A 19,282-nucleotide genomic window follows, 5' to 3' on the forward strand; every position below is an offset into this window, starting at 1 on the left:
ATAGTTTAATTCGTAGGAAATTCATTCTGCATGATTTAGGTAAATGTCTCCACAATTCCAGTAGATTAAGAAGCTAGGGTTACTTGGTGTAATTTATGTAATGTGGATAGCAGCAGGGCTGTTTACTTTGAGTGTGTGTGTGTGTGTGTGTGTGTGTGTGTGTGTGTGTGACATGCATTACAAGGCACACACGAGGGTGTATTAACACTGCTTGGTGTACATCAGTTGTCTCCCAGTTTCTGGGATTGAACTCACGTTGTCAGCTTGATGGTAAGTGCTTTAACTACCGAGTTATCTCACTGTCCTGTTTTTTTGGAACAGGGTCTAACTGCTTAGCCCAGGCTGACTTCAAACTCATGTCAGCCCCCAGTCAGTCTCCCAGCTCCTGGGACTTTAGGCATGTGCTATCATGGCCAACTCTGCCTAGATTCTTAGAACCAAAAGTTCCAGACCACCTTCACTTGCCACAGAAACTTTATAATTTACACAAGTTTTAATTAACACTACACCTGAAAATTAAATGTTCCATGGTCCCATGAAAGCAATGTAATATCTTCTGTAACCTGGTGGTTTCAAACCTGTAGTTTGGTGATTTATTGCACATTGTTGATTGTTTTTCTCTAAAGACCATGGGTTCAGTTCAAACAGATGTCAGGGTAGCAGGTCACGCATTGGGTATATTTATGTGGTTGCCAAATGGTTGAGTTATTCTCAGTCATAGGCAACTTGGCCAACATAATGCTTTTGTTGTTGATACTGTGGGACTTTCTGGGACCTGGATGGATAGCTTAAATGCATTTTCTATCCATTTTGTTTGCTTCTCAGAAAAAAGACATTTTGAAAGTAGGTACTACAAGGATACTGTAATAGTCATTCATTTCCTAACAGAAAAAAATCTGATAGCAAACATGTCCAATATTTAGGTTCTTGCTGTGACTCCAGGATATCCTCAAACTTACTGTGTAGCCCACGTTGGCCTTGAACTCTTGCTCCTTCTGTGTCATCTTTCCAGTTACTGAGCTTACAGTCACACACCCCATCCCCAGCTGGAACTTTGGTTTGAGTAAACTTAGATGGATATCCATTTGTAATTGATTTCTACAATTAACCCTGTAACTTTTTTTCTGGTAATATGCTAATCTAGTAGTTTACTCTCAGTTGTTTGTCTTGGCTAGTTGCTTCTACCTTACCTCTGCACTGAATCTAAGCTGTTCTCTGAGCCTTCTCTATAAGGCCAAGGTGTTTCCAATACAAAGGGTAGCACAGACCAGCTCTGATATTTTTTCCAGTTATTTTTACTTTCCTGCTTTTGCCATTTGTCCTAGTGACTTTTCTATTGCTATAATAAAACATCACGACCAAGTAAACTAATAGAAAAAAAGTTTTGGGGACCTTATGGCTTCAGAGAGTTAGAGTCCATGAGCACCATGGCAGGCAACATGTCACCAGACAGGGAAACATGGTGCTGAAACAATATCTGAGAGCTCACATCTTGAACCTCAAACAAGAGGCAGAGAGAAACACTGGGGATGGCTTGGGTCTTTTGAAACTTCAAAGCCCACCCCCTGTGATACTTGTCCTCTAACAAGGCCACACCTCCCAATCCTTCCCAAACAGTTCTACCAGTTGGGATCAAGTATTCACACATATGAACCTTTCCGGGGCCATTCTCTTCCAAGCCACTATACTATTTAACTAGTTAGCTGTTTTCTTTTTAAAACTTCATAATCAGAGGTTAAGATGAAAGCTGGTTTGTTTTTAACTTTTCTTCATGCGTAAAGTAACCCTAAGTATAGAACCATAAAGTAAAACCTTCTCCCCAGAAATAGCTAATCCATTGCTAAGAATCCAGTGTCCTGACAGCTCTCTTCTTGCCATCCAAACAACTTCACATAATGGCACATCCTGTTATTTCTCTCGATTGTCACATTACAGTATCAAGTTCCCTGTGCCACATGTATAGATTCCCATTTTCCCTAATGGCTGCCTCCTTTAAGGAAGTATTCTAACTTACATACTCATCTCTATCAGTAGACATTTGGGCTGTTGCCAGCTTTTGTATTCTACCCAGTGCTACTAAGCACACTTTGTCAATGTGTATTACTATTTCCATAAAATAGGTTCCTTCCAGGGAAATGGCTAGGTCGTATAAGGTATTCATGCTTGCTTCGAGAGTTAAAAGCTGTACCCAGGAAGCACTGACTAGTTATGCTATGACAGCAGTGGATGCCTGATGCTTTCTTCCTCACTGTTGATACTGGATCTTACTGTTTCTGACAACCAAACACAATGTCTTATTTTTCTTGACTTTAACTGAGATGGCTTTCTCATCATTGTTTTCTGTGTGACGATTTGTGAATGCTGCTTTTCTTTGCATATGAGCTTTACTTTCAAGTTTATTCCATAGCCAGTTTCTTCTGATGGCAGACTGTCTTTCCCAAATACCAAAGTTAAATTCTCACTTGAGTAATTCCCATGAGGAAACAAACCTTCTCTGTAAACCCTTGGTTTTGGTTTGTTTGTTTGTTGCTTTTGAGGCAGAATCTCACACTGGCAACAGACTAGCTAGGAACTCATCATGCCCCCAAGCTGACCTCTTAGACTATCCTGCCTCAGTCTCCCCCATGCTTTGTGTAAACACATGCACCACCATGTGCAGCTACTTTGTAAACTCTTAGGTGGCAATGTTAGCCTTTGTATCTTTTTGTTTGTGTGTATGTGTGTACCTGAGTGCACTTATGTACTCAAAATTGCAAGTTTCTTTATTTTGTGTTTGGGGGATGGGTGCACATGGCCCAGCACACATGTGAAGGTCAGAAGACAGCTTGCAGTCGTCAGTTCACTCTTGCCACCATATGCTTCCTGGGGATCGCGGGTGGCCAGACCTGATGACAGGCACTTTACCTGTGAATCATCTCGCTGACACCCTGTGGCAGAAGGAAATAGTTTATGTGCAGTCACCAGGATCAGTGTGTTTAACTAACTTGAATCTCTTTGGAGAAAGGAAAGAAACCCTAGTTATCTGATAATTTGCTTGAAAGTTTTTTCTTTCTTTCTTTCTTTCTTTCTTTCTTTCTTTCTTTCTTTCTTTCTTTCTTTTTTCTGGCTTTTCAAGTCAGGGTTTCTCTGTGTAACCCTGAATGTCCTGGTACTCTCTCTCTCTGTAGACTAAGCTGGCCTCAAATTCAGAGATCCTCCTGCCTCTGCCTCCTGAGTGCTTGAATTAAAGGTGTGTGCCACCGCTGTCTCTAGCTGACTTTTTAAAGTCACTCCTGCCTGAATCCTCAAAGATTAGAATAAACAAACAACCCAGATTTTTTTTTTTTCTCTATGCCATGGACTTTGAACTGTTCACTTCTGTGCAGAAATGCATGAGAGGGAACTTTTACCTTTGGGTGGTATGGCAAACAGACCCCTAACACAACAAACTAGGAAACTATGAAATATGCATAAACTCTGACTGTATGGGGTTAAATAAACACCAAAAGGGACTAGAGAGAGAGGGAGGGAAGGAGGGAGGGGGAATTTCTTCAAAGAAACAACCTCTGCACTCAGATACCAGGTGCACACCTGTCATCTTAGCACTAGGGAGGCTGCAGCAAGAGGACTGTGCATTCCAAACCATCAGACTGTCTCATGGCCCTGGGGTCATCCTCAGTGCACAACAACAACAACAAAAAGCTCGATCTAGCCCTTAAAGAGAGAGTGGGTTTGATACCTAGAACACCAAGTGGACAAAGAACATTCAGAGAAGACAGGGCCGTGCCTCTCTAGCTTCTGGCCTCTGAGGACACACACACACACACACACACACACACACACACACACACACACACACGCAGGCACGCACACACAGCATATACAGATATCATATATACATGCATATAAATTATTAAAATTTTTTCTTCAAATTATTGAATGTCATTGCCTCAGAGTCCTCTCTGACCCTTCCATTTTCTTACATGTCATCTTCATACAAGTGGAATTTTAATTGTCTGAAATTAATGGTATATATAATAATATATATATGTTTAGATAAAACTTATATAAAATATCTAAAAATGCACATTTATACAACCGTTCTCTTTCATAGGCCAACTTAATCCACATGTGAATTCTCATTTCACCAGTATCTGGCATATGATGGCCTGTCACTTAAAATTATTGCAGTGTGGTTTTTTGGGGGGGAGGGGGGTTCGAGACAGGGTTTCTCTGTGTAGCTTTGGAGCCTATCCTGGCACTCGCCTCTGGAGACCAGGCTGGCCTCGAACTCACAGAGATCCAGCTGCCTCTGCCTCCTGAGTGCTGGGATTAAAGGCGTGCGCCACCAACGCCCGGCTGCAATGTGTTTTTATTGGCAATGGATTCATAGAAATTATGTGTGTCTAAGGAAAGCACTGGGACATTAACACACTCACACATTGTAATGATCACCTCAGGTACACACACATGCACACGCAAAAATAATTTTTTTGTATTGAGAAAGTTCCAAATGGTCTCTACTGAGCTGTTTTTAAATCTTACCATCGCTGTTCTTATAAACTGGCTGAGTGAACATGAGCTAGCTGAGTTTACATTTCTAGGCCTTCTTTGTGGACTTCTGCCAACTGTGCAAAACACAGAATTCTCAGGTATATTCCAGTGTGGGTGTTTTAGAATAGTTGTAATTTGGTGTTTTTAGTGCATTGATCAATTGTGAAGTTTATATCTGATGTATGCCTTTGTTTCTGTCTTTACTAGGCAAGAAAACAGTATATCATTGGTAAAAGCGTACTGGAATGAACTCTTCACTCTTGGCCTTGCCCAATGCTGGCAAGTGATGAACGTAGCAACTATATTAGCAACATTTGTCAATTGTCTTCACAGTAGCCTTCAGCAAGGTAAAAACACACCTTATTCATTATGTTTTCAGGGATAGACAGGGAGCCGTCAGCTCTACAAAAGGTTATGGTCAAAGTTGGATAGCCTGATGACTGTATTGATGTTTTACCTTTTTACTCAGGGTAATCTTAACATTTTGATAAATTCATTGTGTTGGTAGAAGTTTCTGTCCCTCCCAGTCCTGCAGCTGTTTAGTTCCAAATCAACACACAGGCTTATATTAATTATTAACTGTTTGGCCAATGGCTCAGGCTTCTTATTGGCTAGCTCTCTCTTAATTATTAACCCATTTCTATTAATATATGTATCTCCACATGGTCTTGACTTACCAGAGAATGCCTGGGCTTTCTACCTTCCTAGTAGCTACATGATGTCTCCCTGGCTCCACCTATTACCTTTCTCTATCCCTGTTTGGATTTCCCACTGGCTAAATCCTGCCTGTCCATTGGCTGGAATAGCTTTATTAATCAACCAATAGGAGAAACATATATTTACAGCATATAGAAGGACATCCCCCATTACCATTGATCATTCAAAAATATTTTTAAATGAGAAAAATATGAAGGTTAGTGTAGTTACATCTGAAGGGCTTAGTAGTCAGGTTTTTGTCTCTACTGTAAATCCTGAGACTGAGTAATCAAGAAGATGCCTCCAGAATAGAGAGAACACATGTGAATGCACCAAGGAATCCACACTTGCCTCTAAGAGCTTGCTTTCCCAAGAATGAGTCTAACCTCATCAAGAAGACATTAACCCCTCCTACAGGGATTGCCTCCCAGCACCACTCACTGCCTTAGCAGGCAAATTCAAACAGGAATTTTGGCAGGGACAAACCTCAAATCATCACATAGGCCTTGTGAAATTTTGTACTTTTATATATAGATATAAAAATCCGTATAAGTTTGTATGTAGATAGAGAAAGATCAAATATTTCAGTATGGTGTACTTCTCCCAATTCTAAAGCTGTGTTTCTTCATAAGAACCCTTAGTCACATGATCAGCTGGTTTTGAATCGATACCTTAGGATCTGTTCTTTCACCTAAAGAGAATGGAAACAAGTTGGACACTTACCAGGAAGACTGGCCCAGGAAGGCACAAGTTCAAGGCCATCATGGGCTGCATAGCAGACCTTTGTAGACATGGTCTCACTGAGTAGATCAGGCTGTCCTGGAACATCATAGAGATCACCTTCCTCTGCCTCCTGAACACTAGGATTCGGTAGCACACTCCAAAAAGCTTATTTAAAAGAAGAGAACTGCAAAGTCACAGACAGACTCCTTACTTTTTTAAAAATTTTCTAGATGCTTCCTCTGAGGAGGCAGGCAGTCAGTAACTTAACACTTGGAAAAATGGCTGACTAATTAAAATACTTCTGCCTTTTAATTACAATGCTCAAGAATAATTTATACATTAGTACGTTTTAGTTCCTTAGTACATTCCATTTTCCACTGTTTTTGTTTGCTTTGTATTTGTTTTTATCAAGACAGCATCTCAGTATCTTCTTGAGATTCTCCTGCCTTCAGCGCCTCACATGCTGGCTAGCAGGAATGTGTTACCCTCTCTCTACTCCTTTTCCTTTCTTCCTTCTCTGTTGTTCTTGTTGTGATTAGGGACAGAGACTCACCTTGCTATCCCCATCTCACCTAGAACTCACTGTGTAGCTCAAGCTTACATAGATTTTTCTCCTGCCTGAGCCCCCAAGTGCTGTGGTTACAGGTGTGCACCACCATGTTACAATGTTCCTGCCTGGTTCCGCAGCCGCCTCAGAGCCCCCAAATAACACAGAGACAGTTATATTAATTATAGTGCTATTGGCCAATGTCTAGGGCTTCTTATTGGCTATCTCTGACTTAATTTCTAACTCATTTCTATCAATGTAAGTATTTCCACATAGTCTTATTTACCAGAGAAAAGGTCGGGCCTCTTACTCCATTGTGGTCTACAATTGTGTCTCTCTCTCTGCCTATGTTTTCCCAGAATCCTCATCTCCTAGGCCCACCTATCGTGCTGCCCTATTGGCCACAGTGTTTTATTCATCATCCCATAAGATAAACATATACAGAAGACCATTCCCCATCATCTCCTCTTTTTTGTCTAAATAAAAAGAAGGGTTTTAATTTTAACATAGTAAAATTACATATAACAACAGTTATCAAATAAGAACTATAGTTAACAATATTTAGTTAATTAACATTTTTCTTTACATTAGTTTAAAGTCATCTGCTTCCCCACAGAGGGCTGAGAAATCACTTTAAATCTCATCTACAACCACACTCCCAGAAGGCAGCACCACACTCCCTTCTCATCCCTGGTCCTGGGTCATTCTGTCTGTTCATGTGTTACACAACATGCCTTTGGGAAAGCTGCAGTACATTAAACATTCTAGTTGTCTTTCACACATATCCTTTTAGATAAGCTAAAATGTTGTAAAACTTCACTTTTCTCAACTTTCCTTTGGTCTTAGCAGTGTGTTTTGCTCATTCTTTTTCTTTTTATTATTCTAGAGTTTCTAATTTTTAAAATTGAAAGTGGTTTTCCTAGTTATTTTTCAAATGAAATAAGCTTAAAGAAAATTCTGTTATAAACATTTGAGTCTTTTGTTCTTTGGTTTTCTTGTTGTTTGTTTCTTTTGAGACATGGTCTCTTGTGACCAAAAATATCCTAAGTATCAAAGGTTGACTTTGAAATCCTGATCACCTCCCAGGTGTTGACTACAAGTCTATACCACCACTCCAGATTTTTGCAGTACTGGCCATGAAATCTAAGGCTTCCTAAATGCTAGATAAGCACTCTGCCAGTTAAGCTACGTTCCTGGCCCTCTTTGGACTTGGGCATTTTTTCAGATGGATGCCTCTACGTCTACAGGGTTACCTGAAGAGGGAACATTGAGTTTCAGGTTATACTTCATTTTTCTTGAATGAGCAACAGCAGAAGGTGATTTGTTACCTTCCACTCCATGCAGAGGTTCTGAATTTTAAGTGTTTAGAGATTGATTACATTCAATGTTGCAGGGAAAGTGAGAAGGAAAATACATGAAAATGGCCAAACATTTTCAATAAGAAGTGTGTGTTTGTGTTTTAAAGATAAAATGTCACCTGAAAGGAGAAAGTCATTGATGGAGCACATCTTCAAGTTGCAGGAGTTTTGTAACAGCATGGTAAAACTCTGCATCGATGGCTATGAATACGCCTACCTGAAGGCCATAGTTCTCTTCAGTCCAGGTATATATGCTTTCTTTCTCATTTATTTAGTCATTTTTGTACTTTTGAGGTAGGGTCTGGGACATGTAGCCATGGTGAGGCTAATACTGCCTAGGTAGTCCAGGCTTGACTTGAATTCTTAGTAGTTCTGCCTCCAATCCCAAGTTTGGGATTACAGATAACCACCACCATTCCCAGGACACTTGTGTTGCATTAAAATATTTAATGATGGGGAGATAGTGGAGCCCTCATCCTTTGCAGGTAGGAATGTGAAATGGTCCAATTGCCTTGGACAAGAGTTCAGAACTTCTTCAGAACATTAAACATATGGGGGCTTGGAAAACCATTCAGTGGGTAAAGTACCTGCCATGCAAGCACAAAGACCTGAGTTTGAATCCCCAGAACCAGTAAAAAAAAGCCAGGCTCAGTAGAATGTAGCTGTGATCCTGGGAGTGGGGGGCTGATAGGGGGATCTCTAAAGCTCATTGGCCATCCAGCCTAGCCAAATCGATAAGCTCAGTGAGAGACCCTGTCTCAAAACAGAGAGGCAGAGAAGAAAGACACCTAACAGCTCCTTCTGCCCCCCCTCCACATGAACACAACTGTAATAAGAAGTATATATGCTACACACACACACACACACACACACACACACACACACACAGACACACAGACACACAGAGAGAGAGAGTTAAGCACATATTCAATTCGATTGACCCCAAAATAGAAAAGTATATATGTACACAAAAATAATGGACATGAGTGTTGGTGTTGGCACTAGTCACAGTAGCCAAAAAATGGACACTATGTAATTGTCCATCAAAAAATGAATGAACCAGGCGTTGGTGGCACACACCTTTAAACCCAGCACTTGGGAGGCAGAGGCAGGCGGATCTCTGTGAGTTCGAGGCCAACCTGGTCTCCAGAGTGAGTGCCAGGATAGGCTCCAAAGCTACACAGAGAAACCCTGTCTCGCAAAACCAAAAAAAAAAAAAAAAAAAAAAAAGAATGAAGCCAGGATTGATGGGATAAATGTCCTTAATATAAGTACTTGGTAGGGAGAAGCAATTTGATTAGGATTCAAGGATAACCTCTCCATGGCAAATCTGGGCCAACTTTGGTTAAGTGAGACCCTGGCTCAAAAACAGCACTTAAGAAAAGAAAGGCTGGTCATTAGTGGCTTATGCCTTTAATCCCAGCACTCAGGAGGCAGAGGCAGGCGGATCTCTGTGAGTTCGAGGCCAGCCTGGTCTACAGAGAGAGCCAGGATAGGCTCCAAAGCTACACAGAGAAACCCTGTCTCCAAAAAGAAAACAAAAAAAAAAAAGAGAGAGAGAAAGAAAGAAAGAAGAAAGGAGAGAGAGAGAGAGAGAGAGAGAGAGAGAGAGAGAGAGAGAGAGAGAACAAGGAAAAAAGAAAAGGAGACTGGTGAGATGGGTCAGCCAGTGAAGGTGCTTGCTGCTAAGCCTGATGACCTGGGTTCAAGTCTCTGGGACCCATGTGGTTTAAAAAAAAGAAAAGACTCTAGCTTCCAGAAATGCACTGTGGCATGCATTTCTACACACACAAAAATGTAATAAGAAGAATTTAAAGACAGATGGGTGTGTATGTGTATTATGAGCATACAGTGCATGCAATGAAATTCCATTAGCATAAAAAGTTTTGATATATGCTGTGACATGATGAACCCTGAAAATATCATGCTAAGTGAAAGAAGCCACTCATGTAGGCACAAATAATTGTTTGGCTCCATTTATATGAAGTAATCTCATATAGGCAAACATGAAGAAGAGTATAAATTAGCCATTTGTAGAGTCAAGGAGTGGGAAAGGGGAGTTATTGCTACCCGTTGGGAGTTACTTCGGAATCATAAAAATGCCCCATAGTTACATTGTGGTAGTAAGTACAAAATTCTGAATATACTAAAATCATCTAATTTTGTGTTCTAAATTTGATTTTAAGGATATCAAACATGTGCATGGAAAACCAGTGGAACACATAGGCCTGTATTATTTGAATTCTTAGGTTTATCTTGTTAGGCATTATGAAAGCCAGAATGCAAGACAACTGTTGCTGTGTCCCGGGTTTGTTACACTCTTGGGATCTATGAAAACTGCAAACATAGAAAGACGGGCCTCTTGCTTCCCTGCTAGTGTCTAGTTTTCAGAGAAGTGGCACCAAGGTCTCTAGTTTGTGAGTAGGAGGAATTAACAGTCCTCTGAGGAGCTGTGTTCACACTTTGATGGGTATTCTGTTCCTGTGTGTCTTAGTAAAACTGTCTAGGGGGAACCTACTTCTTCCTCTCAGTGATACGAATAAGGTGAAAACTTTGGTGCTGTGTAGTGCTTCACACGAGGCTGGGTCTGGGGCTCAATGCAGAGTGCAGGCCAAGTGATTCCCATGAGCTGATGATCTGTGCCTCCATTTTCACCCATTTCATCTTTTCTGTTGATTGTGCTGGGACCCAGCATAGGATCTTTACAGGACAGGAGATGGCTCTGCCACTGAGCCACACTCAGAGCCTGCTCATGTCTCCATTTTAGCACAACCAGTTAGCCAATTTTCTTTAGGTAAAATTGAGAAGTTGCATGTAAATTGATGGAGTTCTTTAAATATTTCTATTTTGTGAAATATGACTGTCAAGCTGTTTTGTAGATTATTTCATGTTCCTGCATTATGATTTTTCTGACAAAGTGCTCATAACTCATAATTTTATAAGTACTTTTAAACTTGACCATATCTGGTATACTCCTTGACAGATGCAACCTGCAAATATTTTGTGGATTAGAGAGGCTGTTTGTTTGTTTGTTTGTTTGTTTGTTTTTCGAGACAGGGTTTCTCTGTGTAGCTTTGGAGCCTATCCTGGCACTCGCTCTGGAGACCAGGCTGGCCTCAAACTCACAGAGATCCGCCAGCCTCTGCCTCCCGAGTGCTGGGATTAAAGGCATACACCACCAACACCAGGTTTTGAGGGGCTTTTTAATTTAGTCTTTTAGGTCATTTTCTGTTGTTAAAAGCAAAGTGGTAAAAAGAAACAAACAAAACAATAACAACAAAAAAAAACATTCCAACACTTTTGAGGAAAAAAACATATTGGTAACATACAGTGGTCTGGTTTTTATTAGACGTTATAATAGTTACCACTGGCTACAATACGGTGTTGATGGTGTGTTCAGTAAATACTTAGGGGATGAAGGAGTAAAACGTTGTGGGGGGGGGGGCGGGGGTTTCTGTTTCTAATGAGCTATTTGTTCCTCCACCCTGTGTCTCCACATCTCAGGAATTATTGAGCATTCAGGACTTGGGTAACTATGTTCTTTTACATCTCAGATCATCCAGGCTTGGAGAACATGGAGCTCATTGAGAAGTTTCAGGAAAAGGCTTATGTGGAATTCCAGGATTACATCACCAGGACATACCCAGATGATACCTACAGGTACTGCTAGGTTCATTTAAAGGGTTTGTGTTTATTTTGAGATAGGGTTTCATGTAGCTTACACTGGTCTTGAATTTACATGCAGCCAAAGATTGCCTTTAACCATGATCCCCTGCCTCTGCCTCCAGATTGCTGGGATTATACACAGGCATGCAACACATGCCTGGCCTAAAGGCTTTTTAGTAAATCTATTCTGCATAATTTTCCATTTTTAGAGTAATGAAATACTGTAGTCAGCATGACCTTTGAAGTAGTTAATGCTATTGAAGGCCATATTGTGACTGTCAGTGCATCTTAGCATTAGAGTTCTTTCTTAGTATGTGTAAGCTCCTGGATGTAATTCCCTAGGCCATGAAAAAAAAAAAAAAAAATCATGAAGAAGGTTCCAGGACTTTAGATTAGCAGTAACACACATAGTGCAAGGCCTTGGATTTGTCCCCAGAACAGAGGGGACAAATCATCTCTTACCAGGCCTCTTACAATGGCAAATAAGTTCTCACCCCTTTGGGGATGAACAACCCTTCCACAGGAGTTGCCTAAGGCCATTGGAAAACAGGTATTTACATTATGATTCATAACAGTAGCAAAATTGCAGTTATGAAGTAACAATGAAAATAATTTTATGGTTGGCAGTCACCACAGCATGAGGAACTTTATTTAAAAAGAGTCATAGCATTAGGAAGATTGAGAACTACTGCTTTAGATAGAGAGAGTGAGGTATTGGCACAAAGACACAGTATTGTCAGAGCCCAACTTTTCAGATGCAATAACTGTATTAGTAAGAAGAGAAAGGAAAATGATGAATTAAAACACTCAAACTGATAGTTCATTTTGAAACATAGCTTATGATAATTCTTCCAAGTTACTTCTTGCCACTGTTCTTTAGTGTGGGAGGGAGCTCTCCCTTCTTATTTTTATAAAAACAGCCACCCATCTCTGGAGAAAGGACAGTAGATCAGAATGATTGAGAATACAGTTTTGTTTGTTTGTTTTGTTCTTTGGTTTTTCGAGACAGGGTTTCTCTGTGGCTTTGGAGGCTGTCCTGGAACTAGCTCTTGTAGACCAGGCTGGTCTTGAACTCACAGAGATCCACCTGCCTCTGCCTCCCGAGTGCTGGGACTAAAGGCATGTGCCACCAACGCCCGGAGAGAATACAGTTTTTTGACCATAAGCATATGATACCATGCTTGCTGGATTTAATGTCTATGTTTCACTTTCCTTATGATAATACCATCCACTTTTCAAAATTCTAGTAGGGTTCTTTATGCATAATTTCAGTTATCTGTGGTTAATTCCAGTCAAAAATAATGAAGAATTCCAAGAAGTATTCATGCATTCCAAATCACATACTGTTGTAATAGCAGATGACATCGTGAGAGAACATGATGTCATATTCTCTTGTTTGGTCTCACCTTTGGTTGTGTCTTCGCCCCTCTGCCTAGCATCTCCGTTCTGTACAGACTCCTCTCCTGTTGATTGTGTGGTACCTGTCTCAGGTGTCAGGTGTCTCATTCGGGGTGTGTTTTCAGGTGACCCTTGTTTTACTTCCCAATGACCCAAAACACAGAGTAAGGATACTCTCTCGGTTTTTCACATTCCTACTTATGTAAAAGCTGTTGCACTTGAACAGCAATTTTCAGCTTCAGATACATTTCCACACAAGCTAATGGTCCTACCTTTATGAACTTCTCCTGAACATAGAACTAGACAGGAAGCAGTCATTCATCTTCACATCAGCTCATATAACAAGGGGCAGTTGGCTCACAATTTGAACCCAATGACTTTGTGTGTGTCTGTGTCTGTATGTGTCTATATATGTCTGTGTGTGTGTGTGTGTGGTGTGTGTGTGTGTGTGTGTGTGTGTCTCTGTGTGTGTGTCAGTGTCTCTATGTGTGTGCATTTTCAAAAGAAGAGAGTTATTGGACCTTCTATGTTCTGATAACATAAAGCATTGTTGTTAAAACATCTAAAAGCATTGTTGGGAAGATGTTCTTAAATGAACCTGATTGATGGTCTTTGCAGCCAAGTGGGAACAATGTGGTGAAGTGATTCAGAGCAGGGCTTTCCTGTGAAGATTGAAATGGTATACAGGTGATTGTCATGTCACTCTAAGCCTTGACAATCTGGACTTTTGGCTTTGGTCTTTGAAAATTTGATCTTTATTGTTTTCATGGCTGCTTTTCTCCCCAAGTCTGACTTTTCCCCTGGCTCCTCTCCTTCTTCCAGGCTATCTCGACTACTTCTCAGACTGCCGGCATTGAGACTGATGAACGCCACCATCACTGAAGAATTGTTCTTCAAGGGTCTCATAGGGAATGTACGAATCGACAGTGTCATCCCACACATTTTAAAAATGGAGCCTGCAGATTACAACTCCCAAATCATTGGTCACAGCCTTTGAAAGTCAAGGGCACATTGCTATGAACTGAGTTTACTGTTCCTTCTTGGGACACAAGACACCAAATCAAACTGTTGCTTCCAGGGCATCTGCAAATATTAACTTTAAGAGTAACCAAAATTCAAAGTATTTTTCTTTTGGATTCCTTAAGAAGAATGTAAGTGATTAAGCAGGGATCCGGAATTAGACTTCCATGCCTGTGCTATGGGGATGAATAAGAAATGGTATGGGTCTATTCTTGGTGAAGATGACATCCAAGACTGTCTCCTCCTGACCATCTACACTAAACTTTCTCATTCTATTTTATAAAACAAATAAACTAGTCATTTCCTCCCCTGAATTGTGTTCTCTTCCTGTTTAATTCTCTTGAGCTGGTACACTGTAATGAGACACCTAAGGAGGGGCTCCCTGCATCTTAGTCATCCTAAATGTAATCGTTTTAGTTACCAGGTCAAAAGATTATTTTATGCTCAATTATATAATGATAATTTTAGAACTATGGGAAGTAAGAAATGAATATATATTTTTGGCTTTTATAAGTATCAAAGAGCCCTTTAGCATTTAACATGCTCATTGCTGGCAATGAGACATAAGCCATTTGTAATTTTGTTTTTTAGTGTATATTATTAGTTATGAGCACTTTTATTCACTGTGGTAGAAATTGGTTTTGAGAATAAGATAGGGACCTGGTTTTAAAATGTTGGGCTTACTGTGTTCTAAACACAGTGGAGACTGAACCCAGGATGTGTTAGTATTTTAGAATGGGCTTTAAAATTGTTGCTTTTCCATCCACAGAAAGCACCTGGTCTTAGCTTCTCCATCCTGCCCTGGCTTTTAGTCATTTTTATTAGGTCATTTAAAAAGACTCACTCAGTTTGTTAAGTAATGCACTTACCGTAGCCAATACAGTTCCCAGGTGGGTTAAATAATTAAATCAATTGATAATTTGTAAATGTTAAAGGATACTCAACGAACTTTTTTCCGCTACTAAATAGAGGAGGGTTGCTACAACAATGTGAAGTCTCATTATTTGCTACAACAAAGGCATTTTAGACTCCTCAGTCTTCCACATCAATATTCCAAGCAATTAATATTTCTTTATTCTGATTTCATACTGAATTCCTTTGATAAATCTATTCATCTATTGTTGATATTCTCTCCCCTCTTCTCTTTCTTCTCTCTCCCTCTTTTCTCTCCCTCTCCCTCCCTCCCTGCTCTCTGTTTTGGTTTTTTTGAGACAGGATCTTGCCTCCCAGTCCAGACTGGACTCAAATTTGCAGTAATCTTCCTGCCTCCATCTCCCACTTGCTGGGATTACAGACATATACCACATGCTGATATTTGTTTATTTTTAAAACACAAATGTGGAGATTTTATTGCAGCCAGAGTACATTCTTTTAATAAAGATTTTTGCTGAATTTTTCTATGGGAGTAGATTTTACTAATAATTATAGTAACAAAATGTTTAAACGTATACTCTTGTAAATTTTATCAACTTACTATGAGGGCTTTATTCCCTGTTAAACTTTGTCAACAGCTTTTTTTATAATAGGCTACTGGGGGAAACTACATAGAGCATAAAATGCTCAGATAGACTATTTCAGTAGAGCATGTCTAACCTATGGCCTAACACATCTGTAGATGACAGTGTCATGTCACAGTGTCAAAATGTTGGACACCTCTGGTACCTTTGTCATCTTAGACAGTAAGCAAAGGATTCAGAAAATGCTTTAAAGCAGTGTACTAATGGTTAAGATATTTCTTCTATTTTTCCTGATTAAATTTGTAGTTATATTGGGAAGTGGTTTTGAAACTGTATTAAAATGTGACTTGCATTACAAATTTCTGTATCCTGTCAATGTATTTTATTTCAATAACCTATTTATTGGTATTTGGATGTCTTCCATGTCATAGGTCAGGGAAAGTATCCCAGTGGACGAGCTTGTGCCTAGTTTAAGTATTTACAAGGCCCAAAGCATGATCTTCAGTGCCAGAAGGGGAAAAAAATCATGTAAGCATTTTAAGAGCAAACATAATGGCCCAGCAAGAAGACTTAGTGGGTCAAAGCATTTTCCATGAAAGCCTGGCTACCAGAGTTCAGTCTCTATCCTCTGAGCTTCCCCATATCCATATGCACCAAGACATACATACCCCCCCCAACACAATAAGATTTATAAATAGATAACCTGCATTGACAGGGGAATAAATACATAAAGCATGCAGAACATAATTTACCCAGTTTATTGTTACATATGTTTAACAATACTTTTATATGTACATACACATAATAAAACTAATGGTCCAAAAGATAAAAATTAGGAATAAGTATAAGTAATAGTTGGGGAGGCAGGAGGAAGGTTCAAACAGGGAAGGATATAGAAGAGGCTTCAAAACTATTGGTAGTATTTCAAGCATCAGATGCTTGGCAGTAAGCCACCCCAAACATGCCAGTTGAAATGTGCATTTTCTCGTGAATCTGCAGTATGGACAGTGGTTGTCAAGAACAACCTGTTCATGCAGAAGTCATGGGTTTAAATCTTTGTAGTCACTCATGTGTTTGGAAGTTGTTGGTGGCTGTTAGCTGGGACTTGCAGTGAGACAGAACTAGGCCATGTCCACAGTCTGCCTGTTCTGCTTCTCACGGCTTAATGACTGCGTTCTAAGGGTAAGAGTTGATGGCTGGGCAGTGGTGGTGGCGCACGCCTTAAATCCCAATTCTTGGGAGGCAGAGGCAGGCGGACCATGGTGAGTTCAAGGCCAGCCTGGTCTACAGAAACTAGTTACAGGACAGGTTCCAAAGTGACACAGAGAAAACCTGTCTCAAAAAAAAAAAAAAAAAAAAAATTGACAGAGTCAACTGGATGCCAATTTGCCTTTTCTTTCCTGCTGTGGCTCTTCTGCATCCTAGTCATCAAAGAAAGTAAGTGTTGGAGAGGAATATGTAAAGAGCATCATGACTCAGGAACAAAATTCAAATAACTAAAAACTTTCATTTAGCATAACGTCAACAATGTTCACCTTATAGTACATCCTCATCTCTCTTTCAGTCTGTGTGTTTCGAGGGTGGGTATTGGAACCCTGAGCACTGTTAGTGGGACAATTAAATGGTACAACCATGGTGAAAAACAATACAATGATTCCTTTAAAACAAAGTTACCATAGGATCCAGAAATCCCACTTCTGGGTATATGTCCAAATGCTTAGGAAACAGGACTTCAATATTTGTGCACCCACCCATGTTCATTGGAGCATTGTTCACAATAGTCACAAGATGAAAGCAACCCAACCTAAATTACCACGATGAGTAGAGAACAGTTAATGCATACATGAGATGGGGTTTATTATTCAGCCTTAAAAAAAATAAATAAATAAAACGACCCAAGAGCTGGGGAGATGCCTCAGTGGGTAAAGTGCTTCCTGCTCAAGCATCATCTGAATTTGTATTTCCAGAAACAATACAAGACAAGTACGGTGGCAGGAGGTAGGGATGGAGACTGAGACAAGTGGATCCTGAGCACTGGCTGCCAGCCACTCTAGACAAATTTCAGGTTAGGATTCAGTGAAAGACCTTGTCTCAGAAATAAGGGTAGTAGACTTTAGAAATTCCTCAACAGTTAAGTGCACTGCCTGCTCCTGCAGCAGACCTGGATCTGTTTCCCTGCAGCCACATGGTGGCTCACAACAGTCTATAACTCCAGTTTCAGGGGTCTGGGCTCTGAGGAGACTGCACACATATGCAGCATGTACATACATTCAGAAACTAACATACATATAAAACATTTTTAAATAAGGTTTAAGAGTGTGAGTTCGAGGCCAGCCTGGTCTACAGAGCAAGTGCCAGGATAGGCTCCAAAGCTACACAGAGAAACCCTGTCTCCAAAAGCAAAGACAATAAATGGATAAATAAATAAATAAATAAATAAATAAGGTTAAGAGTTTTGGCTGCTCTTGCCAAGAACCTGGGTTTGAATCCCAGCATCCACAATGTGGTTCACAAGAGTCTGTAACTCAAGTTCCAAGGGATATGACACCCTCTTCTGACATCCATAGGCACCTGGCATACATGTGGTATGTAGACATACATTCACACAAACCCCCCATATACACCAAAGAAAAATAAGGTGGACTGATAAAGGAAGACACCCAAATTTTTCTGAGAAGAATGAAGAAATTATATCACTTGCATGAAAATGGATAAAACTGGAGTTCATAGTAAAGGAATTAATCTAGTTTCAAAAAGGAAACTTCATGTTTTTTCTTTCTTTCCTTTTCTTCCTTCCCTCCCTCCCCCCTCCCTCCCTCCCTCCTTCCCTCCCTCCCTTCCTTCCATTCTTTCTTTCCTTTTGAGACAAGGTTTCTCTGTGTAACCCTGGCTGTCCTGTAACTCACTCTGTAGACCAGGCTGGCCTTGAGCTCAGAGATCTGCCTGTCTCTGCCTCCAAGTGCTGGGATTAAAGGCATGCACCACCACTGCCCAGCCTTGATGGTAATACTGTATGTTGGAAAAAATAAACAGGCTGAAAGAGATGGCTCAGATACTATGTGCCTGCCTTGCGAGCATGAGAACCAAAGTTGCATCCTCAGAACCCAAATAGAAAATGCTGGGTATGGTGACATCTTGGTAGTCTTGGTGCTGGGGAAGGGGAGGCAGGTGGATAAGTGAGGCTTGCAGTCTTGCCCACCTGGTCTACTTCAGAGTTCAAGCCAAATGAGTAACTGTCTTTAAAAAGTAGATGATGCCTGAGGAACAACATGGTTGTCCTCTACATGAGCATTCACACACATACATATAAGCACACACAAATCTAAAGTGTCAAAGGTAAATACTACACAATCCCACCTATAGGAGATATTTCAATTAGTCAAACTCTTAAAAACCAAAGGGAGAATGGCAGTTACCCAGGGTTATGGAGAATCCGGGGAGTGGTGTTATGTTGTGAGTATGAAGTTTCCATCCTACAAGATTATTAAACTAGAGAGTTGTGCCACACAATGTACATGTAACCAACCCTGCCGTATGTGTAAAATGATTATCAGATGATTCTAACTCAGCATCAGAGACATTTTTAGCCTGCACAAGGATCTGAATTCCATCTTCAACACTACAAAAAGTTAAGATGATGAATCTATACTCTCTCTCTCTCTCTCTCTCTCTCTCTCTCTCTTTCTCTCTCTCTCTCACACACACACATACACACACACAGAGAGAGAGAGAGAGAGAGAGAGAGAGAGAGAGAGAGAAACAGACAGACAGACAGACTGACAGACAGACAGACAGACAGACAGACAGACAGAGGGAGAGAGTTTACTGTAGCCCCAAATTGTTCTTTTCAAACTGCTAAGGAAGAGAATCAAGCACTTCTCTGA

The 19,282-nt window shown here is 40.4% G+C and overlaps 1 protein-coding gene across 2 annotated transcripts in view; it reads left to right on the forward strand.

Moving 5' to 3' along the window:
• Nr2c1 (nuclear receptor subfamily 2 group C member 1) overlaps positions 1-15,757 on the forward strand; it is a 56,101-nt gene extending 40,344 nt beyond the window's left edge. For both annotated transcript variants that reach the window (XM_027392648.2, XM_027392649.2), the window contains exons 11-14: positions 4,741-4,880; positions 7,965-8,102; positions 11,412-11,517; positions 13,744-15,757. In XM_027392648.2, coding sequence (XP_027248449.1) covers positions 4,741-4,880; positions 7,965-8,102; positions 11,412-11,517; positions 13,744-13,918 — 559 coding nt within the window. In that variant the 3' untranslated portion in view covers positions 13,919-15,757. The remainder of the gene's footprint in view (positions 1-4,740; positions 4,881-7,964; positions 8,103-11,411; positions 11,518-13,743) is intronic.
• The last annotated feature ends 3,525 nt before the right edge of the window (positions 15,758-19,282 follow it).

Source organism: Cricetulus griseus, assembly GCF_003668045.3.
Source record: "Cricetulus griseus strain 17A/GY chromosome 1 unlocalized genomic scaffold, alternate assembly CriGri-PICRH-1.0 chr1_0, whole genome shotgun sequence".
Classification (NCBI taxonomy): domain Eukaryota; kingdom Metazoa; phylum Chordata; class Mammalia; order Rodentia; family Cricetidae; genus Cricetulus; species Cricetulus griseus.